This window comes from Musca domestica, unplaced genomic scaffold (assembly GCF_030504385.1).
Source record: "Musca domestica strain aabys unplaced genomic scaffold, Musca_domestica.polishedcontigs.V.1.1 11, whole genome shotgun sequence".
NCBI classification, from domain to species: Eukaryota; Metazoa; Arthropoda; class Insecta; order Diptera; family Muscidae; genus Musca; species Musca domestica.
The window spans coordinates 2551234-2569996 of record NW_026712133.1 but is presented as its reverse complement, the minus strand read 5'-3'; the positions used below and the strand labels follow the sequence as shown (position 1 = coordinate 2569996).

The 18763-nt window shown below is 36.5% G+C and overlaps 2 protein-coding genes across 5 annotated transcripts in view; both read left to right on the top strand.

Moving 5' to 3' along the window:
• Positions 1–18763, top strand: part of LOC101901484 (nipped-B protein) — a 436426-nt gene that overhangs the window by 37733 nt on the left and 379930 nt on the right. The gene's annotated exons all lie outside the window — the stretch shown is intronic.
• On the top strand, positions 1128–6587 carry LOC131806001 (uncharacterized). Its single transcript, XM_059129868.1, has 2 exons — positions 1128–6246; positions 6441–6587. Exon 1 carries the CDS (start codon positions 2251–2253, stop codon positions 4600–4602), a length of 2352 nt encoding a protein of 783 aa, XP_058985851.1. The 5' UTR covers positions 1128–2250; the 3' UTR covers positions 4603–6246; positions 6441–6587.

Below are 18763 nucleotides of genomic sequence, written 5' to 3'. Positions count from 1 at the left end.
TTTGCAACAAATCCAAATTTAAAAGTAATTGATCTCAAAGCGTTTATCCCAGAAAGATTTGTGCAACGATTTTATATAATCAAAAACGTACCAACAAGCATTAATGCCATTACAATTAAGCAACAAATTGAAGCAAATAATGATATGGACGTTGTCTCAGTATACCGCTTTACAAGAAAAACTGAAAATAACAAAATTGAACATTCCGAAACTATTAAAATCGGTATAATTTACGATGGTGTACCCACCGAAATATTCATGTGCGGTACAAAAATCTCACCAGAGCTGTATGTGCCTCCTGTTCGTCTGTGCTTAAACTGCGGACGTCTAGGACACATATCGATTCGTTGCAGGTCGACGAAAAAATGTTTAAACTGTGGTAAATTTATCATATGCCCTAATCAATGCCCAAAAGAGCAAAAATGTCGAGAATGTCTATCAACTACAACATGTAAAGATGTATGCAACTCTCCACGATGTATTCTTTGCAATAGTATTGACCACTTTGCAACTGATTCAAAACAGTGTCCAAGATGGAAATCAGAAGGAAACATAAGAAGTATAATGGCCCTTTCCAATCTATCAAGAAAAGAAGTCGTTCAAAAATACCCTGAAGCCCAAAACCGTTTCCAAATACTTTCAGAAGATGAATTTAACACTGCCTTTCCCCCTCTTAATAAGAATAAAACTCCAAAAAGAAGCGTTTATGAGGAGATAAATAAAAGAGTCACAAAATTAAAATACAGCAAAGTTGCGTCACCTAGAAATCCAATTCATCACGTCACAGCCAGTCCGATTCAAATAACATCGTCTCAACCAATTTTCCAACAAGCAAGTTTTTCAAAAGTATCTGAAATAGAAAAAACATTAACACAGTTTGCCAAAGAAATGTCAAAAGTCCTTACCTCACTAAATAGTGCCGAAGGTTTAAATATATTAAATAAATTCCAGCAATCACTGCTCCCGTCTGGATTAAACAACGCATCTATTAACATCAATAATACACTCAAAATAAATAATACAGAATCTGAAAGTTCACAATAAAAACTATAATTAAAAAATATGAACTTATTACAATATAATGTGCAAAGTCTAAAGAAAAATAAGAATTTTCTAGAATTCTTTCTTAAAAAGCAAAAAATAGACATATGTATTCTGAGTGAAATATTTAATATAGACGAAAGTCAAAATTCTTCATCTATACAAAACTATAATATAATCTCCAAAAAAAGAAGTGACAACTATGGTGGAGTTGCCCTACTATTCAAAAAAAAATATACAGTTCAAAAAGATCCCTTTCGAAACACCTTTGGATATTCTCATCTGCCAAACCACAAATTTAACAAACAATTTAACTCTGGTATCCATATATTTCCCACACTCAGTGAGATGTGCAACAATAAAAAAAGAACTAGCTAAATTAATATTACTGCTTGATAACCAAATCAACACTTTTATATGTGGCGACTTCAATGCTAGACATACAGCTTACGGTGATTCTTTTATCTCACAGCGGGGAAAAACAATAAAAGAGATCTTTGATGCCTCCAATTTTCAATGCCTAAACAATGGTAACTATACTTTTAAAAAAAATATAAATGATCTGGGTGGATCTGTTTTAGACCTATCCTTCACCAACACAATCTTGCCAATACAATGGAACACTTTTAGAAACATGATCGGTGGAAGCCATCACTACCCTGTAATTTTGAATATAAACAAAACAAAGTCCAAAGGACAAATTTTTTTGGCAAAAAAACAATTAATGAGAAATCTTGGTCAGATACAACTAAACAAAAACTTTGAAGATATACAATCTGCGATAAAAGGCGAAATCAGAAAATCTACATATGTTTTAAAAGGAAATAAAACACCAAAAGCTTGGTGGGATTCTTATGTGGAAAAACAATATAGACTTCAACTAGCTGCTCAAAAAACATATGACTTATGTAGCAATGATGTCAACGCAAAAAATCTAATTGAAAAGATAAAAAACTTCAAAAATGCAGTACAATTTGCCAAAAAACACACCTTCAAAAAAAAAAGATACAAAATCTAAATAAAGAACCCAGCTCAAAACATCTTTTTCAATTTGTTCGAGGGTGCAAAAACAGTTTATCATCAAATGTTAAAGGCAAATGGTCTCCAAACAACAATAAACTATTTCTATCTCATCTAAAAGACCAAGTAACGGACAACAATCCATTAAATTATGTCTGTAAATCTGTTAATAATCGATCCGTTTTCACAATGGAAGAATTTTTACTGGTGTTAAAAAATAAGAAGAAACCCTCTGCTGCTGGCCCAGACGGCATAACTTATGAAATGATAAATCATCTATCTGACTCTGCAAAGACCAACTTTTTTGAAGCATTAAACTATTCTTGGAAGAAATGTGAAATCAGAGATGAATGGAGGAAAATAAAAATTGTCCCAATACCGAAAAAGGGCAAAGATCTAGAATTGTTCACAAATTTTAGACCCATTGCTCTAATATCTGTCCCGTTTAAAATAATAAACTTAATGGTAAAAGAGCGTTTGCAACAATTCATTGATGAAGAAAATATTTTGCCAACAAATACTTTTGCATATAGAAAACATCTGTCAACTTCAATGTGTATTAACAATTTACTGTACACCATAAACTACTACAAAAGCAAAGGTGAGAAAGTTATAATTCTATCTCTAGACGTTGAAAAAGCATATGATTGTGTCAGAATAGAAATGCTTCTCAAAATACTATGTGAAATTAACTGTCCGACAGATATCGCTGATTGGATCATAAATTTTCTAAGCAAAAGAACCATCGTAATGGGAAATGAATCAATTGAAATCTACAACGGGCTACCACAAGGCAGTTGTCTAAGTCCCCTTCCTTTTAATATATATACCCTTGGTCTACATGGGATATCTGATGAAAACACGCATTTGTTTCAATTTGCAGATGATTTTGTATTACTATCAGCTCATAAGCATTTCGAATTGGCTAATCAAAATTTGCAACAAAAAGCCATCGAACTTCAATTTCTATTATCCCGCCTGAACCTCACCTACAACACTAATAAAACGTCCGTTATGTATATAGCTAAAGGTCCGCGAAAAATACCATCCATCGCCTTACAAGGTACCCAAATTACACCTGTCAGCAGCATAAAGTTTTTAGGAAGACACATTAAAAACAGCTTATCCCTGAAAGAGCATTATGAGGAAGTTATTCACTCATGCAATTCTTCATTGAATGCAATAAAAATGATCAACAATTTAAAACATGGTTTACTTCCAAATATATCAATAAATCTAGCCAAATCACTAGTCTTCTCGAAAACAGAGTATTGTATTTCTTCAATGGCTCATATGCCAACGTATTTGAACAAAAAGCTTACAACTTTTCAAAATCAGATGTTAAGAAGAAGTCTTGGTCTAACACCGTCAACACCTGTGCAGGCAATCTACGCACTAGCTGTGATGTTACCACCAGAACAACGATCTCAGTATCTTACCGCAAAGGAATTAATAAAATTTAAGTGTCACAACCGACAGTTATACCAAAATATTACAAACAACCCTACCAACAAGACCAGTTTGGGTTTAATCTACATGAAATTTAAACACATTTTCGACGAAACTATAGTGAATCAGAGAGAATATCCCAGCAGTAAATTCACTTTCTTCTTAAACTTATTTAACTCTACAAAAAATACACAACCCAATGAATTTTATAGAGTAATATTGCAAGAAAAAACTGAACGACTTCAAAACACAGGACACACGATATGGGCAACCGATGCCTCGATTTCCAGTACTACGACTGGTTGTGCAATATGCAATATCTCAAAAAATCAAAACTTCTTATTCAAAATACCGGCAAAAATGTCATCACTTATGGGAGAATTACACGCCATCAATAAGGCAATAGACATAATGATAGAAGACAACATCAGAAAAGCCACCATTCTTACCGATAGTAAAAATGCATGTCTAATTTTAAAACAAAATGATACCCAAAACTACCTGGCCAACAATATTCTACAAAAGGTAAACAACTCAAGTCTAACACAACTCACCATCATCTGGATTCCCTCGCATATAGGCATTGCTGCTAATGAACGTGCAGACTTTTTCGCCAAACATGCAGCTGAAGTCGGTTCAATCATACAAACAGGCCTGTCGATAAAAGATGCTCGCTCCCTAATCCACCAACATCTATGGAGTGAATGGAAGGAGAATTATAAACATATTTCAATCAGTAAAGGCACTTACTTCTCACAATTCTTCCCAGAGCCACCAAACCGCCATTGGTTTTCAGGATTCAACATGTCACCTGGAGAAATTAAGGTTATAAACAGACTTCTCACTGGTCATACATATGGAAAAACTTACCTGTCCCTCATCAATGCTGAAAACTCCAACCTATGCGAAATATGCAACACGCCAAACACGGAAAACCACCAGATTTTTATCTGCCCTAAATACAATAATGACAGAATGAATTACAATTTCTTTACAAAATTTTCAAACTTACCTGCAGTACTCAAAAGTTTTGCCTGTGAAAACTTTCGTGAATTGTGCGACTTCATTCATAAAAACCACATACAGCTATAACCCGGAATCACATCACTCATATCACAACACTACAAGAACAAAAAGAAATGGAAAACAACAAGGAACTCAAAATAATTATCGATAACTAACAATCGACTACACAGCAATGGTACATGCATACTACAGGTATCGTACCAACCTCGTCGTGACGGCGTAATCAATAACCGATTCCAAAAAAAAAAAAAAAAAAACACAAACAAACATAAAATAATAATTCAAGTGAATTCAACAACGTTTAACAAAAATAATTAGGTAAATATGAAATGAGATCTTGTTTATTTAAAATGCTTTTAGTCAGATCTTTTAAAATAATGCTTTAAAAACAATATGCATTTTTATATATATTTTGTCATAGGCCCAGTTGTGACTTTAGCAGATGGTGCTTCATCTATAATAGTATTATGCACTTGACGCAAATGACAAATAAGCGTAGAAGTGGAGGCACATACAATTTTGTAATCTTTGGAACATTTGTTGCATTTTGTATTGTTTCCATCTTTTAGAAAAAGTTGCCCAAACAAACTCATTCTTAAAGAAAAAACTATTTTTATTTGTATCATTTTTTGTATGTCATATTAAAAACTTTGACAAAGTGGTTTGCTTAACAAATGTTTAAATTAAATTTATATTTATTTCATATAGAAATTCTCACTTTTCTTCAAGTGAATGTGCGTCATGAAATTTAACCATAAATTTATATGTAAACAAAACACAAACACTTGATCAAAAAATCAGAAATCAAAAATGTATTAAAAATATTTTAGATCGATTAATCGGTTAAAATTAATCGATTATTCAATATTCGAAATTTAGTAATTTTTCTTCATCGAAAAAATATTCGAAAAAAAATTTTCCGATTAATTGAACAACGATTAATCGATTGGACATTCTAGTAAAGACACTATAGTTTTTATCATATATAGTACCATAAAATTTTACAGAAATCTTTGCATTACATCCAGAATATTTGCTACAGAATATGGGTCATATTGGTCCACTTTGAGGAATAGACAGGAAGGAGCGTTTCGATGCAATATTGACAATATTCTCCAGATTAACAAATAAGCCCCAATAGTACAAAAAGCCCAAAGGATCCTGACGCCATGACCCATGTTGGTACCATTTCGTGTATTGGGTTAAGGTCTACGGATAGGCTTTGATTCATGATGCTGGTTAGGAACGAAGGGAGTACTTGTACGCCAGAACTTGTCATACTCCGATACCTCTTATTATTGATTGTCAAGGATTCATTTTCCATTTGTAGAATGAAGGAGACTTCAAGCTGCTGTTAAAGTTATCCAGGAATAGCGTCTTTAAGTAGTTCGACACTTGAATCTGCACTTGTTACTGGGCGGCAAGCTGTTTACCAACCTTCAGGAGTCGTCGCAGGCAATATTTTTCTGGCAACTGATTAATCATTTCCTTTTTACATACCATAGCGTTGGTTAGAGAATACATTTGTCCTTACCACCATAAATTTTGGGTTTATTCATCAGTATCGTCTTATAATCCAGGTCCAATTTTTGAAAGTTTTCTAAAACTGGTAGTATAATCAGGTAGTTGAATCTAGACTCTTCAACCTACGGCAACCACAATACATAGAGCAATCGTGTGTCAATCGTGAATATAGAATCTTCTAATAAGGTAAGGTTTTACCACTTTATAAATTGATTACCAAATCCCATAATATATAACTTTTTATACCCTCCACCATAGTATGGAGGGTATATTAACAGCCTGTTCCACGATCTCGAAAGAAAATTTGTGCGAACGAAGGCTACTCACTCACTTTCGTATAAGAATGCGTTCCACTAACTTTTGTTCTTTCTTTCGCATAGCCTTACGTGATTCAGTGTTGCTAAATATTTTTTTTTGGAAAAATTAATCGCGAAATAAGGCAAAAAAGCGCCAAATGTCTAATTTAAACGCGAAAAAGCAGCAGTGGCTCTGTCTCAACTGACATTTCAGTTGTAAACAAACAAATTGTAAATAAACAAACAAAAAAAATTTCTAGTGATTGTGTTCAAACTATTTGTGCTCTTAGAAAATAAAAAAAGGAATATTTCCGTAGCCCTATTTTATATGGATGATGTGGAGGAGGTTCAAAATGTGCCACGGAGGCATTTAAGAGATGCTTCGAATTTATTTGAAGTACCTAACAACCAGTAAGTATGATTGTATTTTTACATTTTTGAAATAATAAAAAATGATTTTTTTTAGGTTTGTGGCCAATTTTCGTGTGTCGAAGGAAGTTTTCGGTTTTTTTTGGATATGATGGAAGAGAAGTGGGTGCCCGGTTGCAGAACTACCCAAATCCGCCCCGATTTAAAACTTCTGCTGCTTCCAAAAATTGGTACTCCTCTGGCGAACACAGGATTCTCCTCCATATACTCAACTAGTGCCCGCAGCTGTGTAGTTGATGATTTTTTCGTGCTGGAATTGAGAAAATAAAAAAAATATATATTTGTTGTTCACATATTAAATTGCATTTATTATTTTTACTTACATTTTTGTTTCCATTTTCAATCAAGCAATGTTTATGTTAAAAAAATTTTCCTTAATTGTTATTATACGATAGCAAACACACAAGTGACTGATTTTGACATTTTGACAGAAAAAAGATAGTGGAACGCAAAATTACACTGAAATGCTTACGTTTTCGTTCGCTTTGATTTTCGTGCAAATTTTCGTTCTGATGGATTTTAGTGGAACAGAAATCAGCTGTTTGTCGTGTAAAAGTTGTGCGAATGTGTTCTTTCGATATCGTGGAACTGGCTGTAAGTTTGTCATTTCGTTTGTAACAACTCGAAATATACATTTTAGACATTTTACATTTTAGTATTATAGTCTTGATCAGCATAAAATTCTATGTCGATTAAGCGACGTCCGTCCGTCTATCCGTCTATGGAAATCACTCTAGCTTCCGAACGAATTGAAGTACATTGTTAAAATTTTACTTGAATGTATTTTATGTCTGCAGGAATTTTGGTATTGAAAATGGGTCATGTGATCGACGTTTTGGTATAACGCCCAAATAACGGTACCTCCTGATATTCGATATTTTGATGATTTTAGCGACATTATTCACCGGGATTCTTTCAAATTTGGTATTTGATGGTAGTAATGGATGCTACAGCCTATGAAAGGAGATTGTCTATGCAGGTCCACGTTATAGCCCCCATATAACGGTACCTCCCGATATTCGATATTTTAATGATTTTAGCGACATTATTCACCGGAATTGTTTCAAATTTGGTATTTGAAGTTCGTAATGGATACTACAGCCTAAGACAGAAAATTGTCTGTACAGGTCCACGTCTTCGTATAGCCCCCATATAACGGTACCTCCCGATATTCGGTATTTTGATGATTTTAGCTACATTATTACCGATTTTTTTTTTAATTTTGCATTTCAATATTGTAATGGCTTATGACAGGTCCATGTCGTCGTATAGACCCTAATATAACAGCTACATTCGATATTTTTATAATTTTAACAGAATTTTTAACGGATTTTATTGTTTTTGAGAATTTTTACATTTTCAACAATCAACTATGATTCACTTTAGTATAAATGCAATCTGTCTGAAGACGATATCTGAATAATTCATTTACATTGACCCTACTTCCTTTGAGGGATCTTCATAAAATCACATTCTGAGTCGGTTTATACGTTTCAGTAAGTCTGACCATCTGCTCATGTATTTTTATGAACAAAATGCATATCGCATTTATTGTCCAATTGAGATAAAATAACCATAACGTAATGTTTCATTTATTTCATGAAACTGTTTCATTAAATTCGAGCACAATTTGAAATGTAACAATTATTACAATTTTACCTCTAATTGTAAATACTTTGGTTCAGTATTTGTTTGTATATGATATGTTTCATTTCTATGTTCACAAATTTTACTGAATTTTGTAAAAATAAGTAATTTCGTAACATTAATGAAATCCATTTCATATATTCAATGATACCAAAAATCATTGAATTTTAAAGCAACGTAAATTTTCATTGCATGAACAAAACATTTATTATATTAATGAAGCTTTTCATTACGTCAATGAAAAAAAAATCAATGAAACCGGTTCATTGATACATCAAAGCATTTTTATTTCAGTTTACTGGTGACATTGTCAAACAAAACAATTTTACTAAAGATGCTCGCTGCAGGGTATTGATCGATTTATACTAAATCCATATTAATATTTCGACATGGATGAAACTTGAAATGATAATGAATCTATTATGAGTTATTTAAATAATTTGAAATAGCGTTCAGTTTAGCAATGCCTGTATAATTAGAAACTTCAGTTTTACTGATTTGAATAATAGTACAATAAATGGCTCCTCCATTGATTTCATAGATTTAGTAACCATAGGGAAAAGGGCGATTATCAGCATAGAATGCATGCAGGACTCCATCCCGATCAGGAGAAGTTACATTTTCAAACTGTTTAAAACTGTTGCAACGTTGAGAGATGGAATGTATTAAAATCTGTATGAATAGAATCGAACAGAAAAAAATGTTGATATTAAGTGTATAAACTCAATAGAAGGTAATAGAGCGTATTTTCGAATTAACCCATATTATCAGAATTAATTGCTTAATACGGATCCAACCAACCAGATTTACCCCTCGAAAATAAATAACAAAAACTACGCAAAAATAATTTCCCACCTACTCCAATTTATGTAATAACAATTAAGTCACAACAGCCCAGTAATGTAATTACGCATTAAGGAACTTATTCACAAATACAAAAATTAAAAAAACTGAAAAAGTAATATAATCTACCAAATTCCCTGTGGTTGCAACATAAATGAAGACTAAGATAAAATAAATGTTGAAAACATGATAAACAAACAAAAAAACAAAAGCTTCACTGCGCAACAAAAATGTGACATTACCAGCCTGTTTTTGTAACTATATTTTTGCCAATCGTTCGCAAATTTGTCGTCTAAAAAAATATTTGGCTTTTTGAAGCAAATGCTTCTTATGGTTTTATGGATAGGAAGATACCTACCGTTTTCAACAGAAATTGGCCGTGTGATTACGCCAAATTTGTATGCGTATGATGTGGAATTAACATTAACATTTCACTCGCGCATTTTGCAGGTCCATATTATTCAAATGTTTTCTTTGTGCATTTGTTTCTAACATGGAGAAGAAACCGAGATAGACTCACGATTACTTCTGAGGATCTTCATATAATCACTTTCTGAGTCGATTTATGCATGTCTGTCTGTTCGCCCGTCTGTCGCATTTATTATCCGATTGAGATGAAATTTTCCAAACAATATTTGTTTGGCGCAAGGACTAATCCTATTGAAATTTGTGAAAATCGGTTCAAATTTAGATATAGCTCTCATATATATCTTCAACCGATTTCGGGTAAATTGTGCAACAAATAGTCAACATCAATCTAAATGACCAAATGAATTTTAGTATTAGAAGCAAGTACATCAAATTTGCAGAAAATTGGCACTCCACAAGAAAGCTTACTTATTTAGCTCAAAAAATATTCTGCTCCAATAAAATTTTGTTAATATAATTATATTATAATTATTTGGTTCATAGTTCGTATGATCTACTTCACATAAACTTACAATTTTTTTAATTTTATTGAATGAAAGCAAAAAATGTCGGAAATAGCATTAAATTTTAGAATAAATTTAGATTTGTTCAAATTGGTCACCTTTGGCACGAATTGTGGCTTTCAAATGACCAAATTAACCGTCACACGCTGCCAGAATATTGTTCTGTGGTATTTTAGCTTTTTAGAGGAACCTTATTTTGTAACCATTCTTGGGTGGCGCGTGCTGAGTGTGATGGTGCTGAGTCCTGTTGGAATGTCAAGGTCTGCGGCCGAAATGTTTGCGTGCACAAGGCTTTAATACACCCTCCAGAATATTTTCGCGATAATATTCGGCATTTATTCTGATGCCACGGTCGATTAATACGAGCGGAGAGTGATCGGCTTTTATGTCGGTCCACACCATCACCATGGCCGGCGCTTGGGTTCTGGTGCCCAACCGAAGGTGCACATTTTCGGCTGACCTCTTTGGCAAGTAAAAAGGATAATTTTGTTTGTTTACAAACTGCTGGACAACGAACGTTTTTCTCATCGGAGAAAACCAAATTCGGCAGTTCACCACTTTCGGCCAAGCGAAGCAACTCTAGCTCTTTTTAGTCTATTTTCTTTCTGTTGCGGTGTAAGTTCTTCTATTTGCCGAATGGAATATTGCGATATGTTCAGCTCACGAGCCATTTTTCGGCAACTGCGACGCGGGTTTCGATCAAGTCGCTTTTTTACTTTTCGAACCTTTTCTGCTGATGTTGCTGTTTTCTTCCTTCCACTTCCTTGACGTCGGGCTACGCTACCAGTATCACGGTAACGAGCGATGGTACGAGACACAAAAGATTTATTCATATTTAAATGCTGGAGTGCTCTAACGGTATCCATTTGTAGTTTTCCATCCAAATAAATATAAAGAAATCACACTATCACGCTTGAATACCAATTCGAATAACTTTTTTCTGGAAAAATCTCACCTTAATGCTTTTGTACGCATGTAAACAATATAATGAGCTGTCACTGGAATAATTTTAACAGTTGTCCGACGAGTGGCTTAGAAATGACAGCAGTCTAAAGTTGGTTGCAGTTTTTTCATCATCACTATAACAAACTTTACACAATAGAGATACTGCATATTCTCAATGTTCAATTTCAGGATATACGAAGTAGTAGGATATACGAAGTCGTGGATCTGCATAGACAATTTTCTGTCTTAGGTTATAATATCCATTATAAATTTCAAGTATTAAATTTGAAACAATTCTGGTAAAATTATCAAAATACCGAATATTGAGAGATGCCGTTGTATGGGGCTATATGAAAACGTGGACCAACATGGCCCATTTACGAACTTAAGCCTACTGCATACACATGTGGGCAAAATTATAGTCTTCTATCATAAGACTATAATTTTCGCCACATTTTTCTACGAATTTTTCTACAAAATGGAATTTTTAGTTCGTAATCGGTTCCAGCTCCGGTGGCGGAACATTGTACATATAGGTCCACGTTTTCGTATACCCCCAATATAACGTTTCTTCCGATATTCGGTATTTTGACGGTTGAAGTCACATTTTTGCGAATTTTAATGATCCTATTTACTTACGAAATATTTTCCTTGTAGTATAAATTGTCTATAGGTTTCCATTTTGGCAAAAGATATACTTTTCAGTATTTCAAAACAGGAAAAAGAACACGTTAGAAAGAAATAGTCAGTATTCCGATTGATATACACACTCCAAATTTATTTACAAACTTATGTATATCTTTTTTAGGACATATCAATTTAAAAATGTTTGTAGAAGAACAACATTGACCTTAAATTCACAAAACTCTCAAACGAACAACCGAGAAACTCCTTCACAGAGGGAGATATTTGATCACGACGTTTGACACAAAAAACATATCGCATTACCCTATGAAACAATAGTTTTAATTTACGAAAAACAAAGCTGTGGATACCCCAAAAATCTCAATACAATATAAAAAGTGAGGCATTATTAAGGCATGTACCAACTGAATTCTAATCTTCTTAGGCAAAACTATATCGAAACAGTACAACTTCTTTAAAATAAAGTTAACTTTGGACACTAAATAATTCACATGCACATCAAACACCAAACCAGAATCAAGAAACAAACCAAGACATTTAATCGAGCTTACAACATTTATAGGCGTCCCATAAATGGAAACATTAATTGAATCCTCTTGTAAGTTCCCAAAAAACACAACTTTAGATTTTTGAGTATTTATTGACAGACCGTTACAGGACAACCAAGTTACCAATATATTAATATTAAAATGAATTGACGACTGCAACACATCCATAAACACATATTCTCCTTTAAACAAAATTTGAATGTCATCAGCAATTGAAAACGACAGTGATAATAAAACACAGCAATCACCAGCACTGATTGCCAGTGCCAGCCATCGTAACCTACTGCGTTTGACTTAATTTTATTAAAGCCACTAATAACTTCATCATAACTAATGGCACGAAACAAAAAACCATCATAAGCCCCTACAGGAACACAAGAAATATCAAAGACATCAATAGATTGATTGGACAAGAATTCAACATCCACATTTTCAACTTCACATTCCATTTAACCATTCTTATTTAATATTGACCACACTTCCTTTGTGGTTTTATTCATAAACAATTCCTTGTGAGAAATATACTTCAATCTCCTTATGACTTTCTTAGCACGGTTCTGACAACGACAAAAATTCCTCCAATTATCTAAAGTCCTATTTTGAAGATACACCTTATATGCAGAATCCCTAAGGGAAACATGATAACGGATGTCAGAAGATTTGAACCAATCACTATTATTATTCTTATAAAATCTTCTTATTATCGGAACAACTGTGTGCAAACATTGAATACCACAATTTAGTATATTGACCTGTGAATCAACATCTGTCACTGCAAACACTTCTTCAAAGTTGCATAAATTCAAAGCATCCGAAATCGCTACTGGGTCAACAGAACTGTAGTCCGCATATTCATAAAACAGACGACTACGACAATTACGAACATTGAGAGACAAAAATATAAACGAACTATCAGGACAAGAGAATTGATTTGAACATGCTAACAAACTCAAATTCGACACAAAAAATAATCCAACAAAGAAGTCGAATTGTGCGCAACATCAATATGTGCTGGCATTGAATTATGAACAGATAAATTTAAACGACTACAAACATCACGCACCAATACACTTCGGTTCAAATCAAACATGTTATTGTTAAAGTCCCCCATAATGATGACATTGGAATACCTTACCACAAGGTCAGAAATTTTATCTTCCAAAGCCAATATATCACCATGAAGCAAATAAACAACGCCAATTAAGAAAACACTATTTTTAACAATAACCTCACAAAAACATATTCAACATCAGCATAAGAATTACCTCTACACAAGTTTATGACTCATATCCTGTGCAACATATAAAAAAACACCACCACCTCTGCTACCAGGTCTATCACTTCTGTAAGAAATGTAATCTGGTATTTTTATGGCTTCGTTCGAAATTGTAGGTTTTAACCAAGATTCTGTCACACCAAAAATATTAAGGCCTTTCCCCTCTAAAATATTTCTCAATTCATGGATTTTAAATGAATTCTTACTTAAGTTAAAACTTCTAACATTTACATGCCCAACATTAAAATTTTTCCTAAAATTGCATAGCTGATTTAACAAAAAACTATTGTCGCTAAAAACTTCGCCTAAATTGGTAGAAAAACTCATAACGACAATATAGCGCAAACGATCAAAAATAATTTAAAAGATAACAAAAAAATAACAAATTCCAAGAAAATATAAAAATCAAATAAATAATGTTACATACTGTACATTAAACTACTCAACAAGCTCCACTTACGACCGCACATTAACATTCAGCTGTGAAACAGGAACAGCAGCATCAACACCTCCAACAAGTGCATCATCAACAGCTGAAATACCATTACCATCTAGCATGCTGACACACCGGGGAATATCAAATTCTTCCTCCCGTCCATCTGGGAGCAAAACCAGTGCCTTAGGGTTGTCCTCACTTTTTAACTTAAATCTTCGGATCTTGTTGTTTCTCCATAATTTTCGACAAAGATACATTAATTTAGAGGATGCACGGTTATTGTGATCATTCAAGTAAACTCTACTTCTTACACCTACCCCAGTAGGTTAGGTTAGGTTAGGTTAAAGGACGCGCGGTTACCATATGGCAACCGCTCCACTCGGAGACCTATAGGTCCATTGTGTTCATCCTAAAAAAAAAGAATGTTAAGAAAAGAGGAAAAGGTGACGATAAAAGGTAAAGTTGTAGAGTGTGATCTACGGCTGAGGAGTTTGCCGTGTCGTCTTTAGCCACTTGAATCTTCTGGCTAATTGAAGGATTACTATTGGGTCAGTGTTAGAAAAAGACGACAGGTCGTGTGACACTAGTTCTCCCACTAGCCTGTGTCTCACATTAATGAGTGCTGGGCAGTGACAGAGCGAGTGTTCGACTCGATTTCTTCTTCATCTTGACAGATCCTACAGTAGTCAATGCCGTCGCTGTCCCATTTCGAGGTCATAGCCCTCACCTTACAGTGACCTGTAATGATGCCCACCACAAGTTTTAAATCAGGTTTTGACAATGACATCAGCGACCTTGTTCTCTTCTCTGAGAGTGTGGGCCAGATTCGTTTGGGGATGGTGCATCCCATTTCGTCCAGCCATTTTTGTTGGATTTTCTCAGAGTAATGTCTGTGAATAACCTGTAGGAAATGGCACAGTGCTGGTTTAACCGAGTTGTCTACCTCAATTGTATTTGATTCGGATCATAGTCTGGCCAATTCGTCTGGAGTCTCGTTACCTGGGATGTTATAATGTCCAGGAACCCAACAGAGCTTGTTGGATAACCCAGTGTTTTCCAAGGCTTCCCTGCAGTTCAAAACAGCCCTAGACTTGATAGTAAAGGAACTCAAGGCCTTCAGTGCCGCTTGACTATCTACATATATAGTCACCGGACCGCTGACATCAATGCTCCTCGTGATCAGCAGGTCAATGGCCTTTTGGACCGCAACGATGTCCGCCTGAAATACGCTACAGTTGTTTCCAAGCTTGTAGGATTCACGAACATTAAGGGTATCACAGAAGACACCAGCTCCCGTACCACACTCCACACTCCTTTGAACCGTCGGTATAAACAGCTATGCCGCGGAAAGGTGGGTTGTTATGGGCCCAGGCGTCTCTATCAGGTATGTGAATGTCAGGTGGGTAGAAGCTTAATCGTGGTGAAAAATAGTCACTTGCATAGGCTATCTCTCCCACATTCCTTACACGCCTTAATATCGCAGAATGTGCAAAGGGTTGACTGCGCCATTCACTTAGATCTCTAAGTCGAAGAGCACTCCTGAATGCCTGTTCCTCCACATATATATTCAGCGGGCTTAGACCCAGTAGAGTATCCAGTGCGTGCTCCTGAAGACACCCGTTATTAGTAGGGATGCGACCCTTTGAACTTTGTTAATGTGTCGTAGAAAGGTTGACTTCTTCAAAGAATGCCACCATACTAGAGATCCATAGGTTAGAATGGGGCGAACGATTGACTCATACATCAATTTAATGATGTGTGGTTTGAGGCCCCAGCTTTTGCCTATGGAATTCTTACAGGAATAGAGTGCAATCAAGCCTCTCTTAGTTCATTCCTCGGTGTTCCTCTTCCAACTTAATCGGCGGTCAAGGATAGTGCCAAGGTATTTTGCTTCTAGCGAGAGGTTTAAACTGACTCCATCTAGTCTCGGTGGTGTAAATGAAGGATATTTACGTCTTTTAGTGAAAAGGACGAGCTCTGTCTTTGATGAGTTCACGCCTAGTCCATTGAGACGCGCCCACCGTGATAAGGTGACTAGAGCTCCTTGCATTAGGTCCGAGATTGTTTGCAGGAATTTCCCGGCAATTAATAGGACGACGTCATCAGTGTATGCGACTACTTTTGTCCCTGTTACATCTAGATCTATAATTATATTGTTAATGACCAAAAGCCAAAGTAATGGTGATAGGACACCCCCTTGCGGAGTGCCCCTAGTGACCGATTTCCTGACGGATGTTTCCCCAATGCTCGAGTTGATGATTCTGCTGCTAAGCATGGTATCAACCCAGTCTATGAGGAGTTGGGGTACTTTAAGTTTTGATAGTGAATCATGAATGGATTCTAGCGTGACGTTGTTGAAGGCTCCCTCAATATCGAGGAAGGCAGCCAAGGTGAATAAGGAGCCATTCATGTTCTTCTCTATATACCCTGCGACATCGTGTTGCGCTGTTTCAACAGATTTACCTTTCATATAGGCATGCTGAGCAGTGCTAATGACGGTCTTGGGTAATAGAGATCTGATCTCTATCTGGAGATTTAAAAGGCTTGAATGTATCTATAGCCCACTTAATTTTGGGTAAGCTTACTATTCTGTCAGCCAGGTTTTGGTTTCTAGCCGTATGATCACGATGCACTTGATCGGTTTGCCGATTGCTTGCCGTGTCGATACAGCCAGGGAAGTATGTGTTGGCTAACAGGTTAAGAGTCTCTAGTCCAGAGTCAGTCCATGTGCCGTCAGTCCGTTTTATACTTCCTATGGATTTAGGATCCTTCGAAATCTGGAGGCATTGTTGACACTTTCTATCGACTCCGTGAAGCATACCCAAGAGGTGCGCTTGGCCTTCTTGATCTCACTGTTGTACTTGTTAAATGATGCCTTATAGTCGTCCGTACGTAGTTTGGTCTTGTTGGCCCTATTATACAGTCGTCTACTATCCCTCCTTAAGTTGGCTAAATGTTTTGACCACCAAACTGGTTGACATTTTTTCCCTGGGTAGGTTAGCGGACAGACTTTCATAGCAATCAATCAAAGCACTCGTTATCGCATTTACGGAGTTGTCTATATCGAGGGTTAAGGTTAAGACCATGTTGTCGAAACAGTGAAGCCTGGGTGGTCTGAAAACGAGCACTCAGGAAAGACTTTCCAATCTTGTATAAGAGATTCGTCCTTGTTAGTTAGGGCGAGGTCAATGACCTCTGTCCTATCTTTGATTTGAAATGTTGCATCGTTGCCCTATTACATATTTTGAGATTATATTTTAGGATAAAATCAAAAATGGACTCACCTCTGACGTTGGTATCGTTGCAGCCCCATTGGAAGTGGTGTGCGTTGGCATCACAACCTATGATTATATGCCCTTTGTCAGACAGATCTTTGAGCAGCTCCTCTACTTCGTGGCCAGGTGGGTCAGGTTGCTCGTACGGTAGGTAGAGAGAGATGAAAATGTGAACCCTCCCGGATTTAGACTCCAATCTCGCTACCGTAACGTCTCCTCCACTGTAGTTGCTAAGGAAGATAAGATTTAAACTCTTTTTGGCAACAATACACGTCCTTACCTTATCACCATTGGAGACCGCATATAAGACGTACTGCCCACTCCCTAGTCTAGTTACCCTATTATTGTATATATAGGGTTTCTGAACCAGAGCTATGTCTACTTCAGCTTTCGTGAGGGATAGGAGGAGTTCGGCAGCAGCTGCTTTGCAGTGATGCAGATTAATCTGCATGATGCTAAGTAGCTGCTGTTTTCTTCCACCTAATGCAACGGCGTTAGACGGAAACGGATCCATCCAGCGCCGAAGTGCAATTTTCCCCGACGAGCTTGAAGGTATTCCTGGCCATCCGTATCCATAGATACTTTGATGACCAGGCCCCCTCCCTCAGTGTTTGAATTGACAAGACGCCAGTTGTCTGTTTTGAGGTTGGGGTTCTGCTTGCCCAGTATTGTCAGAATGCGTGCCGGATCCACGGATGGTGGTGGCACCCAAGCTGTCAATACCTTACGACAGGGGATGTCCTTTAAGGATACAGCCGCCAGATCACATCCCTGCCAGAGGTCGCGAAAGTCAGATACTGCGGTGACCAGGTAATCCTTAGATTCCTGGTTTTCACAGCGCATGACTTTCACGCCTCTGTAAAGGTTTGCACTGCCGAATTGCATACTTCGTGGGTCACCCTCTCTCTTGAAGACAAGCTCCCTCAGTCGATCTTCGAATAGCAGTCATCGACTGTCGCTGATTTTACCTTCTGGTTCAGCCTTGTCGATGATTGCTACCCGAAGATTGTCCGGGTAGATGGTTTGAGAGTATTTCCTCTTCCGTCCTGTTTGGCCTGCCGTTTGTGACTTGACCTCCCCCTTGTGGACCTTGTCAGGCTTAGAGCTTGAAGGGGCTGGTGGGGGTGGTTTGGACACGACCGACTTGCTAGCGGACGGAGTGGAAGTTGTGTGGCAAAGGCCGAGAAGCCGGGCCCGTATATGCCTTCTTGGCCTCAGGGTGTGGTTCCTCTGTAGACCGACCCCTTTTCAACGCTGGGCGTGAAGAGGTACCGGCTTCCGGTGGAACTGCCGAGGCTACGGCTATAATGGGCTTCGGTTTCTTGGCCTTCTTGTTCCTGCGCTTTTTGGCAGGTGGATTTGACCCAGCAGGGTCGGCATTAGCCGTCACCTCGTGAACAACTACCGTAGTAGTCTTGTTATCGGTGGTGG